This window comes from Taudactylus pleione, unplaced genomic scaffold, assembly GCF_031769625.1.
Source record: "Taudactylus pleione unplaced genomic scaffold, aTauple2 ptg000015l, whole genome shotgun sequence".
Lineage (NCBI taxonomy): Eukaryota > Metazoa > Chordata > Amphibia > Anura > Myobatrachidae > Taudactylus > Taudactylus pleione.
This window is the reverse complement of record NW_028284417.1, coordinates 15,112,732-15,138,635: the sequence shown is the minus strand read 5'-3', so window position 1 is coordinate 15,138,635 and position 25,904 is coordinate 15,112,732. Positions and strand designations below refer to the sequence as shown.

At 45.5% G+C, this 25,904-nt stretch overlaps 1 protein-coding gene across 2 annotated transcripts in view; it reads left to right on the top strand.

The window, feature by feature from the left end:
• Window positions 1-11,291: 11,291 nt before the first annotated feature.
• The window catches only part of IBTK (inhibitor of Bruton tyrosine kinase), a 147,150-nt gene continuing 132,537 nt past the window's right edge, over window positions 11,292-25,904 (top strand). Inside the window, exons 1-5 of one of the 2 annotated variants that reach the window (XM_088471761.1) lie at window positions 11,292-11,530; window positions 14,546-15,194; window positions 20,152-20,248; window positions 22,485-22,609; window positions 25,345-25,455. In XM_088471761.1, the coding sequence (XP_088327887.1) occupies window positions 14,874-15,194; window positions 20,152-20,248; window positions 22,485-22,609; window positions 25,345-25,455 (654 nt within the window). In that variant the 5' untranslated portion in view covers window positions 11,292-11,530; window positions 14,546-14,873. The remainder of the gene's footprint in view (window positions 11,531-14,545; window positions 15,195-20,151; window positions 20,249-22,484; window positions 22,610-25,344; window positions 25,456-25,904) is intronic. The other variant, XM_088471752.1, reaches the window with a different exon arrangement.

Genomic DNA, 25,904 nt, shown 5'->3' with positions numbered 1-25,904 from the left:
CTGATCGTAAGGATCCAGAATCTCCCCATCATCAGACGTCCCCTCGTCATCCTCATAAGGAGCCGACAGAGACGCCACCGGCCGTTTATGCGGCCGCATCACAGACTCCCCTTGCAACACATCCGACAAGTGCTGTACAGAACTCGTCAGGGAGTTAACCCACGCTGGCTCCTGAGAAACCGGAAGCGGGGAAATAGGGAGACTGTGGGGTACCACCAATTGTCGTGGGAAACCCTGCATGGGTGACGACACCACTGACTGCTGGGATAAACCCATCGGTGTAAACGCGGGCTGCGGAGCTAACTGGCCCACTAAGGCTGTAAGCGCCTGAGCGAAACAAGCCCAGGGCGGCTCCTGTACCGGTGCTGTAACCGTAAGAGGCCGCGCCATGGACAAACACTGCCGGCAAAGGCCCTCCGCGCTACCCTCCCCCTCCGCTAATGGTACTTTACACGTAGTACACTGTAGCCGGAGGGGAAAATCACTTTCGGACATGATGGCACCACGTATGTGACCTCTCTCACCAATTATAACTGAAATAGGGGAGAGACCACCCTGCAGCACCGCACCGCAAGGGCTTAGCAGAAAGAACAGGGACAGTAATAAAGCTGACAGTTTAGAGAAAAGTTACAGGCAGCAGCGCTAGCACAGTCACATACAATGCAAATAAAATCAATTCCTGCACTAACAGCGCTGATCACTCAACTACGCAGACACAGGGCCTGGTAGGACACAGCGCTGCATACACAGACCTGACCACAGCGGAGGAGAGGTATGCGGGGGGACCCAGACCACGATGCTTCCGTCCAGCGCTTCCAGCAGCGATCACCATGCGTTCTGGAGAAGATGGCCACCGAGGAGCAGAGAGGAGGCTGGCCTGGGGGAGGAGCGCTGCCACAGGACCAGTCGGCAGCGTGCAGAGAGGGCTGTGTGCAGCGGGGGAGGCGCCGGCTGTGAGACAGGGAAGGCGCGCTCCCCTGGCATGCATTTAACCCCTGGGACGCCGCAGCGCTACCGCTCTGCTGCGGTCCGCTGTCCCAGGGGGTAGTGGAAAGCGCAGGTTGGTCGCCTGGCTCCACGCTGCAGCCAGTCCACAGGGAGCCACCGCGGGACTCCGCTGCTTACATTTGTCCCCCCTGGATCCGGCCATGGTCCGGAACATCTGGGGTCACCGCTAGCTGTGACCCCAGATGCTCACCAGCATCCCCGGATCGGTACCGGCGTTCTGGTACCGGCGGGGGTGTAGGGAAGACAGCATGGACGTCAGGACTGACTGTCCATGCTGTACATCCAGATGTGCAGCCACAGCTGCACTGAAGAAAGCTTCAGGGGCTCTTCTAGCCCCCACTCCGACAGGTGCACCCGACACCGGCCGGGCACCAAACTAAACTGAGGTGCCTTGGCTCGGGGGCGGGGTATAGGAGGGGGACCCTAGTGCATCCTGGGAGGCTGAAAAGCTTAACTCTATGGTGCCCAGCGACTGACGTCACACCTATACCCCAAAGTATCCTGTGGATACCCTATGGACCCTGAAGTAGAAAATATTACGTAGGGTTTCCCCCCAAAAAGCATAACCAGCCCCAGGCTCCTGAGACAGTCCTGGTTCTAAAAATACAGAGGAAAAAAATGAGTAGGGTTTCCCTGTATTTTATGAACCAGCACTGGGCTCCCAGAGCCAGTCCTGGTTTTTAAAATAGGGGAAAAATATGGCGTGGGGTTCCCCCTATTTTTAAAACCAGCACCGGATTCAAATCTAGCCGGGGACCCTTTCACCGTGTCACCCGGGCCAAAGCATTAACACCCCAAGCTATTCAGCACAAGCTGGGGATCTCGGGGGAGGTGGGAACCCACCCAATAAAGGGGTTTCCCTCTCCCGATCACTCCAGGCTTTCTCTGAGCCCAGGGCTCTTCCCTGCACCCCTGGCCGGTGGGTGCAGCGGTAATAGTTGGGAATGTAGATTGTTACTACTGTTTTATATAGTGGAACTGCAGGTGCCAGCGTGCTTGTACTTTGGCACTTGTGGAACTACAAGTGCAAGCAAGCAGCCGGCACACATACCCCCACTGTAAAAAAAAAAAAATAGTAAAATAAACACAGTACAAACACACCGTAGAAAGTAAAAGTTTATTACATACCTAACACACACACATACTTACCTTCTGCCAGATGTTCTCGTCCCCTTGTCCAGTAGGATTCCAACAAGTTACCTGTGAAAAAAAAATCCTGGCATCGGATCTGCCCCTTCTCCAGTAGGCTCCATGGGTCTTCTTAAAACAATAAAACGAGTACCGCAGACCACATCGGACATGTAGAGATGCATGTGTTAACACACGCATCTCTACCCCGGTGAATAACAGAGACCAGGTGGTTTCTGTCACTAGCCGGACCCGCCAGCCAATCAGAGGCCGAGAGTTAAGTGGGCGCTGATTGGTTGTGAGCCGCGTGGCTGTCAATCAACAGACACGAGCGTCACAGCCAATCATAGAGCGGCCTCTGATTGGTTGTTGGGCCTGGCTAGTGACGTTACATATCAGTCCCCAGTCAAAGGACTGATACAAATTTCTCAAACTTGTAGAATCCATGTGAATTAATCTATGTAGGTCTCTTTATATTTCTGATTAACTGTGAAGATGTAATGTATAAAATACTTCATCTTTCAGTTACTGCCAGCTTGCTCCATTGTGCTCACTAAGTATTCACCATCTCTGATACCCTTGATCTCACCTGGGTAATCATACTCAACATAGAACCTGTCACCAACGTTAACTACATCGTCAGTCGTCACTGTGACAGTTACATTAAGTTCATCAGTCGAAAATGTCATATACTGTGATACAATTTAATTTTCATGTACTGTGTCCTATATTTCATTGAATGACCCGCAATCAGGAGATGGGACTATAAAAGGGTTTCATACAATATAAAGCTAAGTTTACTATGTAACCATAATTCACAGCCCAGTGTAGAAATATGAGCATGCACAAACTATTGTGGGGCCCAAAGTCTAAGATGACATAAAATGAACAACTGCTACAGAGAGAGGTGTCTCTCTAGAACAGGGGTGGGCAATTATTTCAACTGGGAAGCCAGTAAACAAGTTTTAGTAACCTGTCGAGGGCTGCACATAATACATTTGTTATTTATATAAAACTTAAAACGGTATTTATTGTATTTTCGACTCACATTTACATTAAACACTTTGCACATTTAATGCAAGGGAAAAATACTCACTTGGCACTCTTGTGTCTCTCTTGATTGACTTAATTGATCTCAAAGTCACTGCAAGCTCATTTCTCCTTTTAATACATTCTGTGCCTTCTCCTGCAATATGATTCTGTTTGTCCCTCTCCCCTGGCACAGATAAACCCCTACACTACACTCTTTTACTCTGACGTATGTTTCTTGTAGCCTGGATGGCCCTTGCCAGGGGCGCTGACCGAGGGGGGGAACTGTTTCAGCTTGACATTACTAGCACATGATCTCCTGTTCCCTCTGCTCTTAGCAGTGTCCCCCAGTCAGCTGCAGCAAAGAACCCTGATCTCCTTCTGTCTCCTCTGCTCTTGCCAGTGTTCCCCATTGATTACTAACATGTATTAGCCTTCTTATATGTCCCTTTATATCAGAAACATTTAAAATTAGGGAGAGTAAATATTTTTTTTTTTATTCCTAATATATCTCTTCCCCCACAATACCTAACACATATCAATCACCACTCACTAATTCCAATATGTCAACTGTGCAGGAAAAGAGCGCAAGCACCACATCAATCACAAAGCTCTATTCGCAAGGTAATTTGCATATATGCAAATTATCTTGCCCACAATGCATCGTTTGTTATTGATACCCTCTTTTTCTGTGTTGTTGACATATAGAAATTAATAAACAGTGCTTTTCATGTAGTAAGTGTTATAACTGAAAAAAAAAAATATAATATATATATATATATATTGTCTCCCTATTTCTACAGGTATGTAAATTGAACTACCCCCAGTGTTACTTTAATTAATTTGTATGTTCTTCAGTTTGGTGGAACTGGCTATGAACTTTATAGGTTGTGGCTAATCCTGTGTTTGGAATAAGACATGATCCATATGGGCTGTCTTCATTCTTATGTGGGATAAAATAAAACATTCATGTGAGTTATCATCCCAGTAAATTAATGGTGGTGTGAAGGTATCAGTTGTTAAAAAGCATAATGCTGTATAGATAGCACAATTTGAATATATGTAAATTATGTTACCCATAATGCATTTTGTTTGTTTTTGATTTGCTGTTTTTAAGCTTTTCCTGGTTTTTTTGCATAACATTATTTTATATATAGTGGTTTTCAATAGAGTAAGTTCTTTAAAAGATATATATATTAAAAAGAGAAATAAAAATTATAATCTCGCTATTTCTTCACGTGTGTGAATTAAACTACCCCCAGTGTATTTTTTTTTTTTTTAGTAGAAGCAGTCATTGGAGGGGGGTGCCAGTCCCTTAGTTTGCCAGGGGCACTTGGACCCCTAGATACACCCCTGCCCCCTCACCTGCACCATAAGTCTTTTACTTCTCTCTCCATGCCTCACAATCGAATGCTCGATCGGATCGAATACCCCTTGAGTCCTCCTGCCCGGGCTTGGCTCTGCCCCCAGAGATCCCTGAGCTTGGATGTGTTTAGATTCCAGCAGCAAGGACTGTCTGGAGCAGTAGTTCCTTCGAACACTGCCGACAGCAGGACCAGCAAACACAGATGCAGTGTTCACTCTAGCTCCGGCGGCAGGCATGGCGCCGGAGCTAGAGAGGGCACTTCCGTGCATGCGCCCAAAAAGGGGGTGTGGCCATTGAGAAGGGGGCGTGTCTATAAGACGCGTCCCCTTTTCGTTGCTCTTGGGGGCGTGCCCGGAATTTACGGACACGCCGGGCAGCCCCCAAGCACTGCAGACAGGGAGAATAGATGCCGGGTCACCGCACATTTCCCAACCCGCGGAACACTGCGACCCGCGGGTGAAGACGGCACCCGCAGGCTGTGAGGGCAGGGCGCTTTTTTTCAGGGCGCCATGCCCCCCAGGAGGAGAGCAGGCCGCCGCGTCACGCTAAAACAGCCTACCGGGAATGCTAAGATGTATTTTGTCCACACCCGCTCTGGAAGTATTGGATGCCCCTCCAAAATTTTGCTGTGGGTCCTCAAAGTTCTAACTAACTCCCTGTCTGTTGGCCTATTCATTTGTGTACACAGCCGCTGTGTGAAAATACGTAGCCTCCGGGATTTGTAGTGAGACGCTCAATGGCTGCTTTGCAAATACAAGCGAAAAAGATGCAGCATTGGTCACAGATCAGTCGATTTGAGTTCTAACTCTATGGGGTATATACTAAAGTGCAAGATTTTAGAAGTGGAGGTATGCCCATAGCAACCAATCAGATTCTACTTATTTATCTAGCAACTTCTAGAACATTACTGCTAGAATCTGACTGGTTGCTATGGGCAACACCTCCACTTCTATAAACCCGCACTTTAGTAAACTAAATATACCCCTATGATTACTCAGAATAGCCAGTGGAACTGAGACGCCAGAGCCATTTTTACTGTGTATGGGATCGTAGTCTATGACACACCTTCGTTTTTGTCACCACTCCCCCATAACCTCCTCCAAACACTCTATGACTAGCAAACTATGGCTAAATCCTCGCTGTGACGGCCGTCAGTAATGCAACTTGACGCATGTGCAGTGCACAGATCACCGATAATCGCCCAACTGCATAAACATCGGAATTGCATTTCATTTAACTCTGAAACAGGCCCTGGCTCCCAAGTCATTTAGGCGACCCAGATTATTCTGCCTGATGTAGAGTTGGTATCAAATTAGCGTAAATTACCCTAAATAGGACTTGCACAGAAAAGTACTGTATCTACACTTATATGCTAAGCATACAGGTCAAATGTGTTTGCAGGAGTAAAACATTTAAGCATACTGTATTTGAAAACTGTTGATATGCCACTGTATAGGTCATAATCACCATCTTAATGATGAAAATTGGTTTTAAATACAATTAAGAAACAAACAAAATGGAGAGGAGTGGGGGGATGTTTGGGGAGGGGTGCGAGCAGCAGTCAAAGCAGGAGGGGGGGCAGTCAAAAGCAGGAGGTGAGGCTGAACTGAGCAGGAGGTAGCGTAGTGCTAGGGGATAGAGCAGACCGAGGTGATCTGGGTCCCTTTACTAGTCTAAATAGTAATCTGGTAAAGTCTGTCCTGTATCTGTCCCACATGCATGTCCAGTGGGACACGGGGTGCGTTTCCGCAGGCCCCTACAATCGGAGGACCTCTCTGCTTCTGTAAGTGCAACAGTAAATATATACAGTAGGGAGTTGACAGGACAGAAAAGGGCAGACTGAGGTGACCCAGGTTCTTTTCTTAGTGATACAATATAGTTTAAGGAGCTTGTACTTGCTGTTTATTGGACAATACTTGGAATATTTCCATTGTGTGTATTAATAAGTGATTAAATATCTGGCACCAAAAAAATTATGTGAAGTTGCTTAAAACAGTAGGAACATTGGGCCTGATTCAGAGCCGGACGCTCTGACCAGAGCGCTCCCTGAATCAGGGCCCTCCTACCTAAACTTGGAGCGGCCTCTTGGACGCTCGCATAGCTGTGGGTTACCACCCACAGCTTATGCGAGCGTCCATGATGATGGTCACGATGGTTAAGACCATCGCGACCATCGGGCTTGCAACGAGACCCTGCGGTAGGGTCTCGCTGCCGCAAGCCCAGGAGTGATTTTGGCTCTATCAGAGCCAAAATCACTCCCACTGACATCACTAGTGATGTCAGTGGGGCCGGACCCAGATGGTAGGCGTTCCCATGGGAATGCATCCGTCTGGCAGCCACGCCCCCGGCACGCCCACCAGAGGGGGCGTGCTGTCAATCAACATCGACAGCACGCCCCCTTTGGTGCGAGACCTGGAGCGACGGCTTCCCCGTCGCTCCCCGGGTCTCGCGCATGCGCACTAGGGCACCATCGACCCGCTTGCAAGTGCTCAGCACTCGCGAGAGGGTCTGAATCAGGCCCATATTACCACACTGAAGTTGCTATGTTTGGGAAATATTGGGGTAAATGCAATAGCTTAATCGCTATTAAGTTGGGTACACACTTACCGATGTGTGTTCCCAGAGCCAGCGCTTACAAATTTGATGCCCTAAGCACGATTTTGAATGGTGCCCACTAGCACTGCCACTAGCTCCACCTCTGACCCAGCACATCGCCCAGCAGCACAGATCACAGCAGCCGCCGGTAACACCCATCACCTCTCACCCATAGCAATCCTCATCCACAGTGCTGTAACTAGACATTTTGGTGCCCTGTGCCAACAAAAGCATTGGTGCCCCCACCCTCCATTTTTTATAAGGATAGTACGCACCAAACGTGTGGCCACAAAAAGTAACCCCAAATCAAATTACGCCACACAGTAGTGCAAACTTATTCACATTACATCAAAGGATAGTGCCCCTTACTCACATCACGTCACACTGTAGTGTCCCTTATTAATGTTACGTTACAAAATAGTGCCCCTTATTCACTCTACATCACACAGTAATGTCCGTCATTCACATTACACCACACCATATTGCTCCTTATTCACATTACACCACAGAAGTGTCCTTTATAAACGTTACGCCACACAGTAGTGCACCTTGTACACATCATGCAATACAGTAATGCCCCGCACCCCTTGCACAGCACTCACCTGGCCAATAAAACTGTCTCCTCATCGCCTCAGCCTGCCTGGACTCTGCAGATATTGAAGCCGCCATGCTTGCGTTCCTCACTCTATGTTCAGCTCTGCACTGTGTCCCCCCCTGTAGGCAAATTCAGCCTGCCGGACCCCGCAAAGGCCCATGGGAGGAGTTGCTGCTGCTGGGCATTCGCAGCAGTCCTCCTCCAGCTGTCATTTTTCTTACTGCCCACTACCCCCACTGTCTCTGCTCCCCGCTGCTGCCGGCTGTATGAGCTGCCGCCTGTTCAGAGCCGAGAGCTCAAATTTCCATAGGGCACAGAGTAGAGCTGCCTGCGCCGTCCCGCCGCTGCCTGATATCAAACCAAGCAAGCCCTAGACATAGAATGCATTACCCTAGGCATTTGCCTTTTGTGTCTATGACTAGGGCCGGCTCTGTGTGTACCCAGCGATGCGAAGACTGACATATCGGGAGGCGGGTACACATTACACGATCCAGTGCCCGACCACCCGATATGTCAGGCACTGGCTCCATTCACCTACCTGGTGTCGTTCATCACATTCACAGATTGAGCAGCATGTACTGCAGATCTGTCGATGCGGTGAACGACCTGGTGGGAGCGTGCAAGGGCCAACATAGTTGGTACACACTTTCTAATGTAGACGATATGTTGGCCCGATCCACTGGGTCGGGCAACATAGGGCGGAATTCAATTCAACGTGAATTGAATAGCGCCGGGTTGGAGCTCCCGGAGCTATTCGAATTAGCGTGTTGTTATATCGGTTCTCGCAAGTTAACCTGGGTGTTTAGGCATGAGAACCGGCATTCTCTGACTAAAGTGCCGAGAGCATGGCTGTTAGCAACGCGTTAAGCTGGAAAACAGCTACGCGCCCGGCACTTTTGCCGGATTTCTCCTTGCATCCCCACAGAAGAAGTCCTTAGCCCGCCCAAACACTGCGTTGAATTTAATAGCTGTTGGAGCTCCCTCTCGTGGCTATTCAACATCGCTTTGAATTGAATTCCCACCATATTGTCTAATGTGTACCAGGGCTGGATTTACAGCCAGACAACCTAGGCGGCCGCCTAGTCCCATGGGGCCTGCAGACGGGTCCCCCGAAATCCGGCCCTGATCTGGCAGGTTCAGTTGCGGACATATCGGCGGTACATTGCACCGGTGCCCGCCGTTCCCGTAGCAATGAAGGGGCCCACACAGCAGCATTGACAGCAGGGCTAATAACATTGCGTCGGCCATAACAAAGGAGGAGGCGGTCCGGACCACCTCCTCTCCACCCCTATCTCCTCTCCTCCCCTTACCTCATCCTCTCTGAGACTGCTGTCAGCATGGTCCGACGTCACAATCTAGTGACCGGCCCCGGCGTGAAAACTAGAGGAGCGCTGAAGTCAGGGTAAGATCTAAAGTCAGGCATGCCGGTCCGAATCTCCTCCGTCTCTCTTTGGGTTCCTGCTGTGTTGGCCAGGGGAAAACACTTACCTGCTGTAGCTACTCTGCACAAGGACTGCGTGAAAGGTCAGTTCACAGTTAACTCCTGATTTTTTTTTTCTCTCTTTCGCCTCTTCCACTAACATTGTCTTTCTTTACTGCCTGTCTCCCCCACTGATACTTTCCCTTCATGTCCCAGTGAACCCCTTTCAGCTCAATTTACCCTCTTTACTCCCTCCTTCGGAAATCTAACTTACCCTTTGCCTCTACCCTTTACCTGTCACTCTTTGCTTCTCCTTGTAACCCTCTTCCCATCACACTCTTTCTATCCCCATCTCCCACTGCCTGTCATCCTCTACCTTTCACCCAATCTCCGTCACCCTCTCCCCGTCACCCACTGCTTCTCCCCATCACCCTCTGCCTCAACCTGTCCCCTTCTCCGTCACCCACTGCTTCTCCTTGTCACCCTCTCCCCGGCACCTACTGCCCCTCACCCTCTGCCTCTCTTTAACACCCTCTCCCTTTTAACCACTGTCACCCTCTGCCTCTCTTTGTCACCGTCCATTTCATTATCTCTCTCTGCCTCTCCGTCACCAACTGCGTCTCAATATCACCCTCTGCTTGTCACCCTTTCCATCACCCTCTGCCTTTGTGTTACCCTCTCCCCGCCACCCACCGCCATGGGGTATATTGTGAAATATTATATATATATCTCTCTTTAATTTTGAGATTTTCCTCAGGTCCCTGAGGAATCTAAAGAGATTGAAACGTTGGAATACAACTGACCTGTTTGTTTCATCTATTGTGAAGTCCTGTGAGTGCCGCCGATATACATTTATTATTCGGGCAGATTGCATCTATCCGGGGGAGGGCACTCAGGCAAGTAACCCTCTATCATTCTATTTTTGGGAGTGCCGGACGTCGAGATTATATATATATTTTTTTTATTATCCTTCATTTATATGGCGCGACAAGGTTTTCGCAGAGCCTAACAAAGTACATGAATTGTTTGAGGGAGGCTGGGCCCCAAACCGGTATCTTGCCTAGGGCCCCATTATGTCAGCACTGAGGTGTACCCACCTTTACATTTACCTCACGATGTTGGTAAGCTTAATGCTACACTGGGCCTGTTTCAGCAAGGAACGCACCCCAGCAGACGCACGCACCCAGCCGCTGCGAGAATATGCTAATCAATGCATACACCCGGAGACCGCAGCACAAGAAGCAGATACCCAGCAAAACATAAAGCCGCCCGCCTATGCCGTGATTGACAGCGTAAACATCGAAGCTGCCTGTAAGCTAAAGGTAGACCTGACCCTGCCGCAGGATTTGATAGATTGCTGCACGCAGAGAGGCGCCAGGCTGCATGCGGCGCCGCTGTGATTAATTTATGCACGCCCCTGTAATGGTGTTCAAAGGCACAGGCACGTCTGTGTTTGGCCGACCACCCCCGTCACCACCCACAAATGGCACTTCCTATAAATCAACATCGAAGTTCTCTGCGGGCTCCCTGCTTAGTGAGAAAGCCCTTACCTTACTCAGTGACCTGTTCACGCATGCGCAGATCGCAAACATCGGCTCACACCGTACGTTCTCTCACTTGCGTTGCTTGCTGAATCAGGCCCACAGTCATTTAATTACAGCTCTACACTTTCCGTAAGATTACAATTGTCTAACAGTCACTAAAGCAGTACGTCATATACCTGGAAAAAAGCGACTATAACATACAAAGCATGAGAGAAAAGGAGAACGTCATTCATTGTTTTCTGACAATCCTGCTGCTACGTTTCACTACAAGGATCGAGAGTCTCCGCTAGTTGTCGCGCTTGTATATCATTCATTACAGTCATCACCATCGACGTATGAGCGCCTCCTATCGGACATGGGGTGAAGAGTTGTGACGCATGAGGTATAAATACATTTAACGCCCCTCCTTCAAACTATATGGCCCAGTGAGACACAGCCTGATTAGCCACGTCACAGAATAGCAAAACGTCACTACGCATAGAACACGTTGAGCTTTGTGGCTGAAAACTAGAATGGGGGAGCTATGACTGAGGCTTCTACCAGCCAGTCAGATGACGGATCGTAGAATCTCCTAGCCAATAGGCAGAGGAGTGACATAGCCCTAGCTGCAGCTTTGGGTTGAGTGTGCCTCTCACCGATTGAGCGCTCACCACACGGCTTATACTGACTCTCTCCACCAATCGGGTTGGGGCTTACTCCCAGCGAGCCCTCTCATACCTGCCGCTGCTGCAGGCTACTTCTGTGCTCAGTCAGTGTGCTGCTGCTGTGTTCCCGCGATGATGAGGATGGTAGTGTCTGTCATGTCCCTGTGTTCCCCCAGCTCCTCCGTCTTCATCTAGCGACTGGTGAGAGCTGCCCCCCTCCGCACACACCGGCACCTACAGCCGGGCAGCCTGCCACATATGTTGCCATGACCCTGTGCTGCCCATGTTACTGACATATATCATATGTGTGATCCTGACATGCATGTCTGTGCCAGACAGCGGTGGCTGCACACACAGGGTTGTCCTGGGACAAGAATAAACTGATGATCCATAGACTGTATGTGTCTCCTCACTTGCACACGGATCAGGTTCTGATGTATGGAATGCACTGCAACTATCACCCATACCCAGCGTCCTTTAGGGTCATAAACTCCAATGCAGAGCATTTTATTCATCCCTAAGTAGTATGCTCTGCAAAGGATCAGCCCTGGGTACTAGTCTGCAGGGGTGATAGCCATAGGGCTTATGCGGTTTTATTTTGAAACAAAAATATCACTATAGTTAACAAGATGAATGTTACACTGGGATAGTCTGGGAACTTCCTCCTCAGTATAAAAGTACAGCTTCATACAAATGTTTAACCATATAGTGGTGTTGAAGGGCTGGTCTACATGGAAGGATTTCAGTGTAATGGAAAAGGTCATGTCTGTCATAGAATCCAAACTGAGGATACCCAGACTATCCCTCTGACAAATAAACAGTTCTCGCGTTTATAATATGTTGTGATCAACATGTCCTCTAGTGACATCTATGACTTGTAGTATGTTTAAACTGCAACACTAGAATCCACCCAGTCAAAGCTTAAAATGGGGAACTGGCCTAAAGGTAATGGTGTAGAAATGGAGTTTATACAACCAATCAGGCCCTAGTATAAGTAAACATCTTATTGGTTGCTAGGGGTAACACATTTTATACATGGGTCCCTGTAAATGTAGAATACCTTTCACAAATGTTGCACAATGAGCCACATTTATGAAACACTGTTTCTTTTTTTTTGCAGAGAAAAGCAAAAAACAGAAGGACAAAGAATGACTTTTTGGGGCACACTTATTGCATTGAGTAATAATTGTAATAAAACATAACTTAATAGATAAATACCCCTAAAAGATATATAATTTCACAAGTGGGGTACATTAAAACATTATAATAACTCGTCTACAGAATCTGATGAGTATACTATTAAACTACTAAACAGGGCCTCTTCATAATCTATAGTATCATTTGTTAATGCCACCTTGCATAAATCAGGGAAACAGTTCAGAAATCTCCTTAGATACGCAAAATAAATAAATTAAACACCAGCCACTGCATAATTTTTCAGAATATTTCTGGGACAGCAGACTTTATACAATTCTCATTAACATTTATACATTCCAAAATTAAGAGCAGTCTCCTTCTCATCTTGGTCTTTAAATTATACTCCTAAATCACACATTTAAATTGTTTTGTAGATTTGAATGAAATGTTTTGATGTACCCCACTTGTGAATTTATATATCTTTTAGGGGTAATTATCTATTAAAAGTTATGTTTTATTACAGTTATTACTCAATGCAATGTGTGCCCCAAAAAAGTCATTTTTTGTCCTTTTTGGTTGTTGCATTTCTCTGCAAAAAAAAGAAATAGAGTTTGAATACTTAATATTTGGGAGCACTGCCCACCCAAGGCTGTATAAAATTTGTCTAATGAAAACAGTTATTATGTTGGTATATTCATGATTAAATGGATTATGTTTATGTCTAGTGCGGATTCACTCTTTACCTTTAGAACATTTATGAAACAAGCTTGGCTGATGAAAGTGCTTATTTTTTGCACTACCAGTAAAATATGCAACTAGTCTGAATTCAGGGGAGATTCAATTGTTTTGTGGTAAGAGATAATTAATGGGCACCCAGTGTTTCAATTCAATTACCATGGGTGCCCATTAATTATTGCGGCCTTCACGCCCTATTAGACCAGGTTTAGCCATGTAAAATGTCTAAAGTCCTTATTAGGGTGCCCAAACGGTTGTTTGGGCATTCTAACCAGCGGGTTTATTGCACATTTAAATGCTGGCCCCAGCTATCACTCCCAAAAGGATTGAATTTCTCTGTCGGGCACCCTAAAACATAGCCGCCTTATAAACAATAGAATCGCCCCCACTAATCTTCCATAAACTAGACAAGAGAAAAATAAATATATGGTCAACTCCTATTACATTTGCAGTGGAACTACACATCCCAGAATGCCCTAATTCACTGGTTCTCAAACTCAGTCCTCTGGACCCCAAACAGTGCTTGTTTGCCAGGTCTCCTCACAGTCACAAGTGAAATAATTAGCTCCACCTGTGGATCTTTTAAAATGTGTCAGTGAATAATGAGTACACCTGTGCACCTGCTGGGTTACCTGGAAAATGTGACCTGTGTGGGGTCCTGAGAAACAAGTTTGAGAACCTCTACGATAGACCATCTATAGTGTTAATTATTATTACTGTATTACATACACTGTGCAGTGTATAAGGAGACCAATGTGCACATATATGTCCAGGGACAGTGTTCGGTTTTTCTACCACTCTCCCAGACTTGATCTAATGCTCCGAGCAGAGCAGGGGATTTAGATTATGGAATGTTGCCCATATTCAGAAAAAATTAATACACCTGCGCAATTGCTGGGTGACCTGGCAAATGTGATATGTGTGGGGGTCCTGAGGACCGAGTTTCAGAACCACTGCCCTAATGTAATAGCAAAAGTGTGTCAGGGCATGATGGGATGTGTAGTTCCCCTGCAGCTGGATAGCCCGAGTTGGACACCACTGCTCTACAATATATCACAGACATCCCAAAAAACATTTATGCAAACTAAAAGTATTTTGTTTTTTTTGTAAAATCTCAACAATACTTTGGATTTTTTTTTATTCGTGGAGTAAGAATAATATAGCACTGCTCATATATTTTTCTTTCTAATTTTTATTATTTTACTCCTCTTTTCGTGTATTAGAATAATATAGCACTGTTCATACATTTTACTTTCTAATTTTTAATGTACATATAGAAAGTTGATTTCTTTTTTTTTGCACCTGTGCGTTTATTATACCCATCTCTTCTTGTATCCTGCTTAGGGTCACTTTGCAATCATGGAAATTTAAAGAAAAGAGACGTCCACGTGGGGGGAGGGGCCCTCCCTCTGGCCTAAGTCCTCCTCTCTCAGTGCTGGACCCATGGCATGAACTTAGAGGAATATATCACACATCTATTTTTGTATACACTTTGGGTTGGGGACAGAATAAACTGGTTTCCATTTGTATACCTATCTATTATTAATATTACAGTGCCAAAGGATTGTTTTTTAAACTCACCAGGCCTGTCTGAGCTCTATACTTGGGATTTGGATTCTTTACTTTTAGTACTTTAATCAGAAGGATCACTCAGCCTTCGGAAAAAGCAAATATGGATCTGGTATGGCCAGAATGCACAATGCGGTGCCGCTCTCTCCAGCATGCTTTGGATGTTTTATCGGTGGTGACCAGGGGAAGTGAGCAGCAGATCCAGGCATTTCTTTCTTCTTATTGCTGCAACGCCACTACATTAAAGGATGACTTTGGGCGCAATGTTGTTCATCTTGCTGCATCCTGTGGCAAAAAGAGGGTCTTGGACTGGTTAGCTGCAAAAGGTGTTGACTTATCAATTAAAGACAAAGAATCTGGGTGGACAGCTTTGCACAGGAGCATCTTCTACGGGCGTATAGATTGTGCTTTGTCCCTCTTAAAGGTAAGCCTGAAAAGTAATGTAATGATTAATGTAGAAATCTAAGGCTGGGTACACACTGAAGCGACGGGCATTCGTTCTGACATTGGAACGAATGCCTGTCAACAGTGATTGTGCGTCCGCACTGGAAGACTTTAATGAGTGACATAACGATCACTGTTACGTCATTCATTAACAATGCACTGGCCGCTAGTGATATGCCGCACATTAAACCTGGTGACCGTCGTTAGCGACTGAGGGAGCGCGCCATCATGCATAGACACTGAGTGATAAGTCGTTACGAAACGGTATATCGTCCCGACATCGCTCCAGTGTGTACCTAGCTTAAGTGTTTCATAATCATCATACTCATCCACATTTCTCTCCTCTAAGAAAACCACCTTCCTCAGAATAAATTCATTTCAGTCTTCAAACCTGTTTGAAAGTTAATTGAATTGTAAAATAATATATATCCGATTTTCTAAAATAGTGGTCTATAGATATTTGCAGGTCTGTGACCACATCATGTATTTCTCTTTATGTTATAATGGGGCTTGAATGCTATAAATGTCTACATAAGTGAAGATTCCGTTAACCTGGCGTTAAAGATCTGTAATATTGAAAGTTACTTATCAATGGCCCTCTCATCACTTTTTCTGCCCCTTGCCAGTTTGAGCTAGATAATGATATGGTTGACACGCCACCTTCTTGAAAATCCCATTCATGTAAACTAGAAGTCAGTGAAGGAGGAACATTAACAACCCAAGCGTCTGTATAAAGAACCACCTGTACGTTTGAAAAGAGCATTGCTGGGCCATTGTAGCCAATTGCATGTGTTTAGTACAAGGCTTGACAAATTTTTCTAAAATCTAGGAGCCAGGATGAAAGTGTAGGAGCCAGAACACCTTCCCCCCGGGAGTGAGTGAGGAGCAAAGCTCTGTGTGTTATGCAACAGTTATACACACTGTACTAGTCCACAAAATGGTCACAGTTCAATGGATACAGTAAAGTGAAGGCTCCCTCACTGCTCTGCACAGCTCCCCTGCTCCACCCTCCATTAATAACGGACCACATTTCACATAAAATAATGGTGCCAGAAAGTACAACAAAACCCCCCTCCACTCGTGCTCACACCACTATCCCTCTGAAGCCGCTCCAAAAATCCCTGGCCACACATATAACCTACCACCGGAGAGGTCTGTGGAGATAGGAGACAGTAGACAGCCGGGACGTACAGGAGGATCAGTGTAGACTCTGGTCAGACAGCAGGGATCAGAGCAGGCCAGGATGGAAAGGAGTCGTCAGTGTAGGCCGGGACGGACAGAGGCACAGCAGTCACCGCAGGCGACACTCAGCACATGCACTCCTTCCTGTGCATGATATGAACACCGCAATACTATAGGCACGAATCTCCACCGGAGCTGATGAGGATCTGCTTCCTCCCTCACTGCAAAATCTAGTAGCCAGGCAGCAAAATCTGGTAGCCATGGCGACCTGGCCCCCAGGATTTGTCAAGCCCTGGTTTAGTATATTATTTTGAACACCACCCAAGATCCACATTTCAGATTTGGGTGGAATTAGCCTTTAAAGGCATCTAATCCCCACAAATTTAAATTCTCAAATATGAACCATGTTAATAGAATATATCAATCCTGGGTGATCTGAGTTATAAAGTTGCGTCCGGTGTTGCCAGTTTTTGACATTTTTATATTGCACGGGTACATCAGTGAGCATTCTCCAGAGCTCCCTAATTTACAGGTGTTCTCTCCTGCTGGCGCTCCTCGGTTTCACATGTCAGTGATTGTTACGGCCCAGGGGCACCATGGAGACTCTCCCCAGATCAGCTGAGATGTAGGAACCGAGATCGTGGATCCCTTTGGGCACCATGCACTGCTGCCTGCTGCTCATCTGGCTGTGTTGTGAATCCAGGTGAGAGCGAGACAGCTGCAGGCACGTGCAATCTATGTTAGGACCGACGTCGCTGACCCTGCCTCGTGTATGAATCATTCATTCTACTTTGTATATTTCATAAGCAAGCTGTCCAGCTGTCAGTCACTGTCTGTTTAGTTAGAAGATGACCTCACTCTTAACATAGCAACCTGCAGCAGAGGAATGGTGGACATATTTGTTAAGCATAAACGCTGGTTATTTCATGTATATCACTCGTCTAAGCAACACACATGTATGTTGGAGGTATGTTTTGGGTCATTATCTTGCTTTAGGATGAACCATTTACTCCTTAGGCATAGACCAAGTCACCCACTCGAGATCCAGAAAAAGAACCCCAGACTATCCTACTTCCTTCTCTATGTTTGGCAGTTGGTGTTACAGGGGTTTACTCACTAAATGCAGCTTGTAAAACTTTCTGGCGTGTTTAAACCCAAAATTAGACATATAGGTATGTCAGTCTTGTGGATGTTACTTTGACACATACCACCTCCCTAAATAATGTTGCAGACCAAGGGCCTGATTCAGAGTTGTACAGTTCTAAGACGCACCATCAGCAATCTGAGTAATCCTGCTCGGTTACTCAGATTGCCCTCGCAGCTACGTAGCAGAGGACAGGAAGTCTGTGTCGGAAAACGCAGACCCTGGCTTGGCCACACCTTCAATATGGGGGCGTAGTGCATAGTGCCCCCTATTTTGTAGAACTGTCCCAGACGTAGCCCCCCAAACAGGCTGCGGCTTAGGGGACCTGCACATGCACAGTACAGATCCTGCGTATGCGCAGGTCTCTCACAATTGGAGCAGTACACAAACCATTGCATTTGCGTACTACTCTGAATCAGGCTCCAAGTACACCCCTTCATGGTAATGGTATTCCCTGATGGCAGTGGCCTCTTCCAGCAGGAGGATGCACCCTGCCACACTGCAAAAATAGGAATGGTTTGAGGAGCATTACAAAGAAGTCAAGGTGTCCAAACTCCCCTGGTCTCGGTCCGATTGAGTATCTGTGGGATGTCCTGGAAATATAAGTCTGAGCCGTTGAGGCCCCACCTCGCAACTTACAGGGCTTAAAGTATCTGCTGCTAATGTCTTGGTGCCAACTACCAGAGTCCATGTCTCAATGGGTCAGAGCTGTTTTGGTAGCATGAGGGGAACCTACACAATATTAGGCAGGTCGTTTTAATGTTATGGAATAATGGTCGGTCTATCTGCCTGTCAATCTCTAAAAGAAAACAGTCTAGCACTCACTGTGTCTCAGTCAGGTTCTTCTCCCCGTTGCCTTCCACAAATTCTGAGACTCAGCTCAAATAGTAGTAAGGCAATACTGACAGACGGCACTATAGGGATTAAATAATTCAGCAAAAATAAAGTTTTATACTGATGTTTCAATACTTTACTGTATTTTCCTCATGGTACAATACAGTAAATAATTATTTAATCCCTGAGTGCCACCTGTTCATATTGCTGTCTATCTGTCTGTCCGTCTGGTTCTGGGTTTCTCGTGTTTTACGGACTGACTTCTGGAACTGACTCAGAGGTAGAACTACTGTGCAGGAAACTAGGTGGACAGATGCAGGTCCTACTCATGATGGTGTTGGTAGAAGATAGATGCTGGACTGGAACTCGACAGCACACAGAATGCTGGGCAGGAACAGGTAGCGCAGTGGATGACAGAGTGGAAGCGGCTGGCATGCACCGGTCCAGAGCAGGACTGGTAAGAGCAATGGATGCCGGGTAGGAACTGGCTTAGCTCACTGGAACAGACTGGGAACGGTATGCTCAATAAGTCAGGCTGTGCCGACTAACGCACACTGGACCGGGCTGGGTCCGGTAGGCTCAATGGATGCCAGCTGGCACCGGCTAGGACTGGGACCTGTAGGCACAATGGATACTGCGGCCACTGCAGTGTGCAATGGTGTAGAGACGCCAGGTGCCATTGGTGATGGTGGCACAGTATAGGAGCCACTGGTGACGGTGGAACAGTATACGAACCACTGGAGCAGCAGTGAACAGCAGGAACCGAACAAGGTAGAATAGATACAGAATCCGCAGACTTGCAGTCTGGAGCCAAGTAACACAGCGATTGTTCAACTTTGCACTGGCAGCTGGCATGTGCAACAGGAAGGCGTTTTATACGCCTTTCTGAATGGTGGTTGGATAAAGGAGTCACAGGATGAGTGCCTGCAGCAGCATTGGTTGAAAACAGATCAGCTGATCTAGATCAAGATGGCTGCGCCCAGTCACAGGAGATTGTGGGAAGAGCGACAGAAAACACCAGGGAAAGTCCCAAAGGAAACAGGAAGCGATTGTCAGCCACTGCACAGACACCAGTCTGAATACATGGATGGATGACCTGACAGACGCAGGGCGGACACAAGAGCCGGCATGTGAACTGAAGCGATGGGCAGAGCGGAGTCTGGAATGCCATGACCTAATCTGCAGCACTGAAACATGGTAGAGTCCTAGGGGTGAGGTCCCGATTCCTGACTCTTATCTATCTGTCTGTCTATCTGTCTATCTCATTGTATCTATCTATGTCAAGTTTTAGAAATATCTCAGTCTAGCACCTTGTAGTTAATCTGTGCCAAATCTCACCTGTCGTAGGGTAAAAGAAAATGTATAGGTTTTAGCAGTATGAAAATAATATAGGTTTTAGCAGTATGAAAATAATATAAATTGGTCCCCATGAATGCCTCCATAAAGTGGTTAATAACATTGGTGTTTTGGACACTGCACTATTTACCCATCGTAAATGTTACTCGCGTTCCTTGTGGCAAGCACTGCCCTTTATACAGCACTGCTTCGCTCCCACTTTACACTGACTTACTGTGTGAGCTTGACATAAAGAAACTGTGCACCCACAGTTATAAACTTGGACATCTACTGAGCACTGTTAGAGTGAATTTGCTGAGTATTATAAATATCCCACAAAATGTTTCCACTTGTGTTATTACTGTGTGCTGATTATATGAGCATGCTTTGCTAAGTGTCAAACTGAGAAATGCCATTATATTCTTTGTTTTTTTCCTTTAAGCATGGCAGTAATCCTCATTTCCAGGATAAAGATGGCTTCACTGCACTAGACCTCGTAATGAAAGACCGTCCTTCCCACATTGTTTTCCAAACTAGTGGTAAGAGTGTTATTGTTTTCTACGTTAGAAATCTGCCAATTCCATAACACTGATATAAATGTTTGTAATTTGTAAAAACGTTAAGTATAATAAGACCTATATGTGATTACAAAAGGTTTCCACATTTAGATGAATAAGACCTCATACCCACTGGTGTCTGTCTGTCTTGCGTGTCATATTAGTTTTTTAACCAGTGGACTGTAACCACTTGCAGTGTTACTTCCCTGAGCTTTTCACCTATGTTGGAGTTTTATACACACTGTCTACTTCAGTGTTATTGTTTTTGATTCTTTCCCTGTTAAGCCTAAAAGATATATCTGCAGATGATGGTTGTTCATACACACTTAGCAACCAACAACTGGCGGCGGGTCCCGATGGTCAGGGGGCATGTCACACCCCCCTCCCTGCAGCCTCTGTAGCAAGTGTACGGGCGCTCAGTTGACCCGCCCGTACAAACAGCACGATGGACAGATATATCTGCCATTGCCTGTGCAGCACAGCCGTCGCGATACATCTGTGAACGACGACGTTCAGACATATCGCTGGTACACACTGGCTGACTAGCACTCAATATATCAGTTGATCAGCAAATATATCTGCCAGTGTGTACCCAGCTTTAGGGGAGACTCTATTTGTTTTTATTTATTATATTTAATTCATTTTTTCATTTCTACAGCGTCGCTGATATCCAGCATTTAATGTAATCTGTAACACTACAAGGACTGTGGGGAATGCTCTGGGTTGAATAAGACCCAAAGGCTGTCCTTTCAGGGAGATTTGATTGTGTCCCTGGTTACTGCATGTAATGTGGAAGATGTTCACTGGTGCCTGCACATAGCATTCAGTGTTAGAACATTAGATATAATGAATTAAATATTTAGAAACCAATTCTAATGGTTTCCAGCAGATGCAAAGAACACTGGGTTCTCATTGATAGCTTGTTACAGTGCATGCCCACAGATTGGGATGCAAAGTGGTGGTGATAGATTTATGTTCTGTGGTGGTATGTAGTTGACTTGTCGACAAGCACTATCTGGACCCCAGAATGCAGACACTGGGAGATTGACAACTGTGACTACTTAAAGCATTGCATGCATGTCGGTAGTGCAACTGCAAACATGATGATCAACTATCAGATGAGACCAGTGGGAAACGCCCAGTGGGTGGCTGCTAGAAGATAATCTTCCGGCAGCTGCCAAACACAGAGAGACCTGCAATTTGGTGCTCACTTTTAAGGGCGTATATCTATTTTCGATAGGAAATTTTAATAGAGTCAAAAGTATGTTAAAGGTTTTACATGACAGTTAATCAGATACTGTATACAAGGAAGGAAGATGACATTTAATCAGGTATACAATAAATGGGACTGAAACTGCAGTTTTCCTCACCACTCCCTTAAATGTAGCATCCATTTAAGAAAAGTTCCTTCTTAAGGGGCCTATCCATTTATAGACTTGATGGTCTGAACGTCTAGCGTTCAGACCTCCTAGTCGCCGGGTGCTGAGCGACACTGAACGTCTTTTCAGTGCTGCCGCTGCTGCACGTTCGGCTTCCTATCTTCTAACATGCCGAACCTGAAGATTGACCAGCATGTTGGAAAGATAGTCAGGGTCGGCAAGGACCCAGCGTGCACACGCATCGCTGGTCCTTGCCGGCTATCCACTAGCAGACTTTCTGCACGATGCGACCAAAACCTCCTGGTTTTGGTCGCATCGTGCAGAAAGTCTGCTAATGGTTAGGCACCTTTAGAAAAGTGCAGGTTTGAAAGATTTAGTCAATGATGGTTCATCCAGACTTAGATGGAAATTTAATAATAAAATTGCTTTGGACATAGATTTACATTAGGCAACTGGCAAGCGATTTAAAATGTAATATTTTTTACCATTTGTTACTATTTTTAGCATTTTAATAGTTGTATTTCTAGACATCGTATAATTATTTTGTTTATGTGGTGTTTTTTCCAAGTGTGGAAATTAGACTTATTAATATACTTACTGTGTACATTAGAGAAATTGAGAATTGTACTGTATACTTTAGAGAAATAGAATTGTATTTTCATGTCAATGCATGTCTCCCAATATTCTAGGAAGGCAATACCTTTATTTTCTAGAGAATTTTATTGTACTCCTCGTCCCAATTGCCTTTTTTAGTAGCCATGTAATTTCTGTTGTCTTATTTGTGCTAGAAATAATACCTGATATTGGAAATTATAAAATATTTCTTGTATTTGCTTTAGACCCCACCGAACTTTACACTTGGGGAAATAATATTAATTTCACCTTGGGTCATGGCAGCCAACAGAGCAAGCATCATCCTGAATTGGTGGACATGTTTCCTCGTTCTGGCATATATATCAAACAGGTAAAGCTGCTACTGGAACACCAACATGATCATATGCACCTATTGGCTAATTTTGTCCTTTTTATGCTAGGATATCTTTTTGATGTAAAATTATGTTGCTTTATTGTAACTCATGATGGTTCTTCATAATTAAGTTATCTCAACTTAGGGCCTGATTCAGAGATGGACGTTATGCCGATATAATTACGCTATTAATCGATTATTGGTAAACTGAGCATTCGTCTAAGTCACATGGCGCATGCATCAAGGTACTGTACATTACTGTCGTCACTTGCAGCGAGGCGGCAAAATCGCAGGCATGTCGGGACCGTTTTCAGGATGCGTCTGCAATACCGTACGCAATAAAATGGCTCCGGCGTCTCAGTACATGCAACCATAGGGTTACTCAGAAGGCCGAAGGTACTGTGACTGATGCTGTGTCTTTGTACGCAGACACTTGGAATTGTGAAGGGACAGGTGGGCATCTCAATACAAACCTCGGCGTCTCCAACATTTGAATATTTCCGCACAGACGCTGTATACAAATTTGCAGCTGCGGTGCCATTAGTGTATATCTCTGAATCAGGCCATTCGTGTTATCTTCAACCCCAAGTAGAGTGTTGATGGACTTGTCACTTGCTAACACCCATGGAGATATCCCTTCCAAAGCCTGATCAGGTTCAGAGACAGTAGCAGAGATCTGTTTTAAGCCTGCCCACTTGGTGGTGTGTTTATATGGCACCTGATGGCACTCCACCCTTCCCTACCCTGAATTGCTCTGGATAGCCAAAGTACTCCAGCGCTAGATGCTCTTCCTTTTGGCACCAGTAGCTCTTCCTTTTGGCACCAGTAGTTGCAAACTGGTAATGGCAAAGGTCCTGATTTACCCAATGAAAATGAGCAAGCTCTTACAGAAATTTCCATCCATCCATCATCTTTAAATACTATTTTCAGCACAAATAATTACCCCATGCACAGCACATCCTGTCTTGCAGCATATGTTACATTACCATTGTCTTCTAAGGCAAGGGTAATTCACTTTTTTTTAAGGGAGTTGAAAACAGACTGGCTGAGCCTTGAGGAAAATCAATTATGTATCCAGATTACCAAAATGTGACTATGTATTTTATTTGTGACTTAAATCATTGTGGCTGGCTAAAAGAAAATGATAATTGATTTGTTTTTTTTCTGATCGCTGTTACTGTTTATTTTTCTGCACTGTGTCATATGGCTACTTCAGTAATCAGTCACATGACACACAATGTATTTAGCAGAGTTGCTTTCGACCTCTACTATGAGCTCTGAATTCACTGCAGAATCCACCCTTTCATCTACTAGTCCTGCATCACATGTCATGTTTAGAGCTTTAGGTGTTTGTGTGTGACTGCAGCCATTCTTTTCTGCCCTACAGAAAGGAAGAGCTACAAAATATGACAAATATGATGCTTTAAAGGCCATGACATTGTGGCATATATAAAGGGGGAAGGGCAATATGAATAGCTTGTCTGGAGAATATCTGTGAAGCTGGGTACACACCTATACAATCACACTTTCGATGCAGTGTTACAATCGACTTTTCTCCCTTGGAAGTCTCGTCCACAGTGCTGATACGGACATACACACCCATACAATCTTACTTGTGACCTTTGATCCCTGTCTGACCAAAATATTGGAAGTTTAATTATGCACATGCCGGAGAAGCATCGCAAGAATGGTTGAAAGTGCATACACACTCTTGTGACATTGAACGAATGGGTCGAAATTGGAAGATCGGCCCAACAATTGTATAGGTGTGTACCCAGCTCTTGAACCATTTTTGTAGCTGTTACCTTATAAAGGTGTTTCCTTTTTAAGCTTTTATTATACAGGTTGAGTCTCCCATATCCAAATTATCCGAAATATGGATTTTTTTTTTAGCGTGACTGATGATTCAGTGTACACAAACTTTGTTTACTGCACAAAATTATTACAAATATTGTATAAAATTACCTTCAGGCTGTGTGTATAAGGTGTATATGAAACATAAATGAATTTCGTGTATGTATACAAACTTTGTTTGTTGTACAAAATTATTCAAAATATTGTATAAAATTATCATCAGGCTTTGTGTATAAGGTGTATAAGGGTACGATTCTATTCAACGCGATGTAAATAGCGCCGGGAGTGAGCTCCCAGAGCTATTCAATACACCGCGCTGCCAAGTCCGACTAATGATTTCTTCTCTCATCCCTCCGGGGATGAGAGAAAAAATCCGACAAAAGTCCCGGCGCGAGGCTGTTTTCTGCCCTTCGCGCCTGGAAAACAGCCTCGCGCCGGGAAGTTAGGTCGGGGAATGCCCGTTATCGCGCCTAAACACCCTGTTTAAGGCGCCAGAACGAGCCTTCCCGACCTAACATCGCGATGAATTGAATAGCTCCGGGAGCTATCTCCCGGCGCTATTTACATCGCGTTGAATAGAATCGTGCCCTAAGAAACAAATGTATTCTGTGCATAGATTTGGGTCCCATTTCCAAGATATCTCATTAGGGAATGCACATATTGCAAAATACGGAAAAATCCAATATCCAAAATACTTCTGGTCCCAAACATTTTGGATATTGGAAACCCAACCTGTACTTAATAGTTTCATTTATGCCTTGCTCTTATAATTCATCACTTCCCTCTTGAGTGATTTGTTAAGTAACATAAAGGTATGGTGGCATTAAATTATTTTATTATCTGAAAACTAATCAACACTTGTTTTCCATTTTCCTTAGGTGGTGCTCTGTAAATTTCATTCAGTATTCCTGTCTCAGAAAGGTCAGGTGTACACTTGTGGTCATGGTCAGGGAGGACGGCTCGGGCATGGCGATGAACTCACATGTCTGGTATGTCTGCACTGTGGCTCACTGTTAGGTTGTATTCTGCACGTGGGACTAATCAGATGTTGATCTGTGAAGTTCTTTCTAATTTAACCTCATTTTCTACTTCAGGGTCCATAGGAGGTCCACAGGGTTGACCTCGGGGGTATAGGTTGGGAACCAAATCCGGGCACCACGCAGTTAAAGCTTTTAGCTCCCAGGATGCACTTGGGTCCACTCTCCCTATAACCCCGCCCCCCAGCCAGAGGCACCTCAGTTTAAGTTGGTGCCCGGCCGGAGTCGGGTCACCGTTTAGTGCAGTGGGGAGCTGATTAGCAGCCCCATAGCTTTATTTTTTCAAAGGACAAAGTTTTTATTTTTACTTTGGATTCTTCGGAGCGGCAGCGTCGGACTGTCCATAGGACGTCTAAGCTGCCGCTCCATCACCACGCTGGCGCTGAGACGCCAGTACAGAT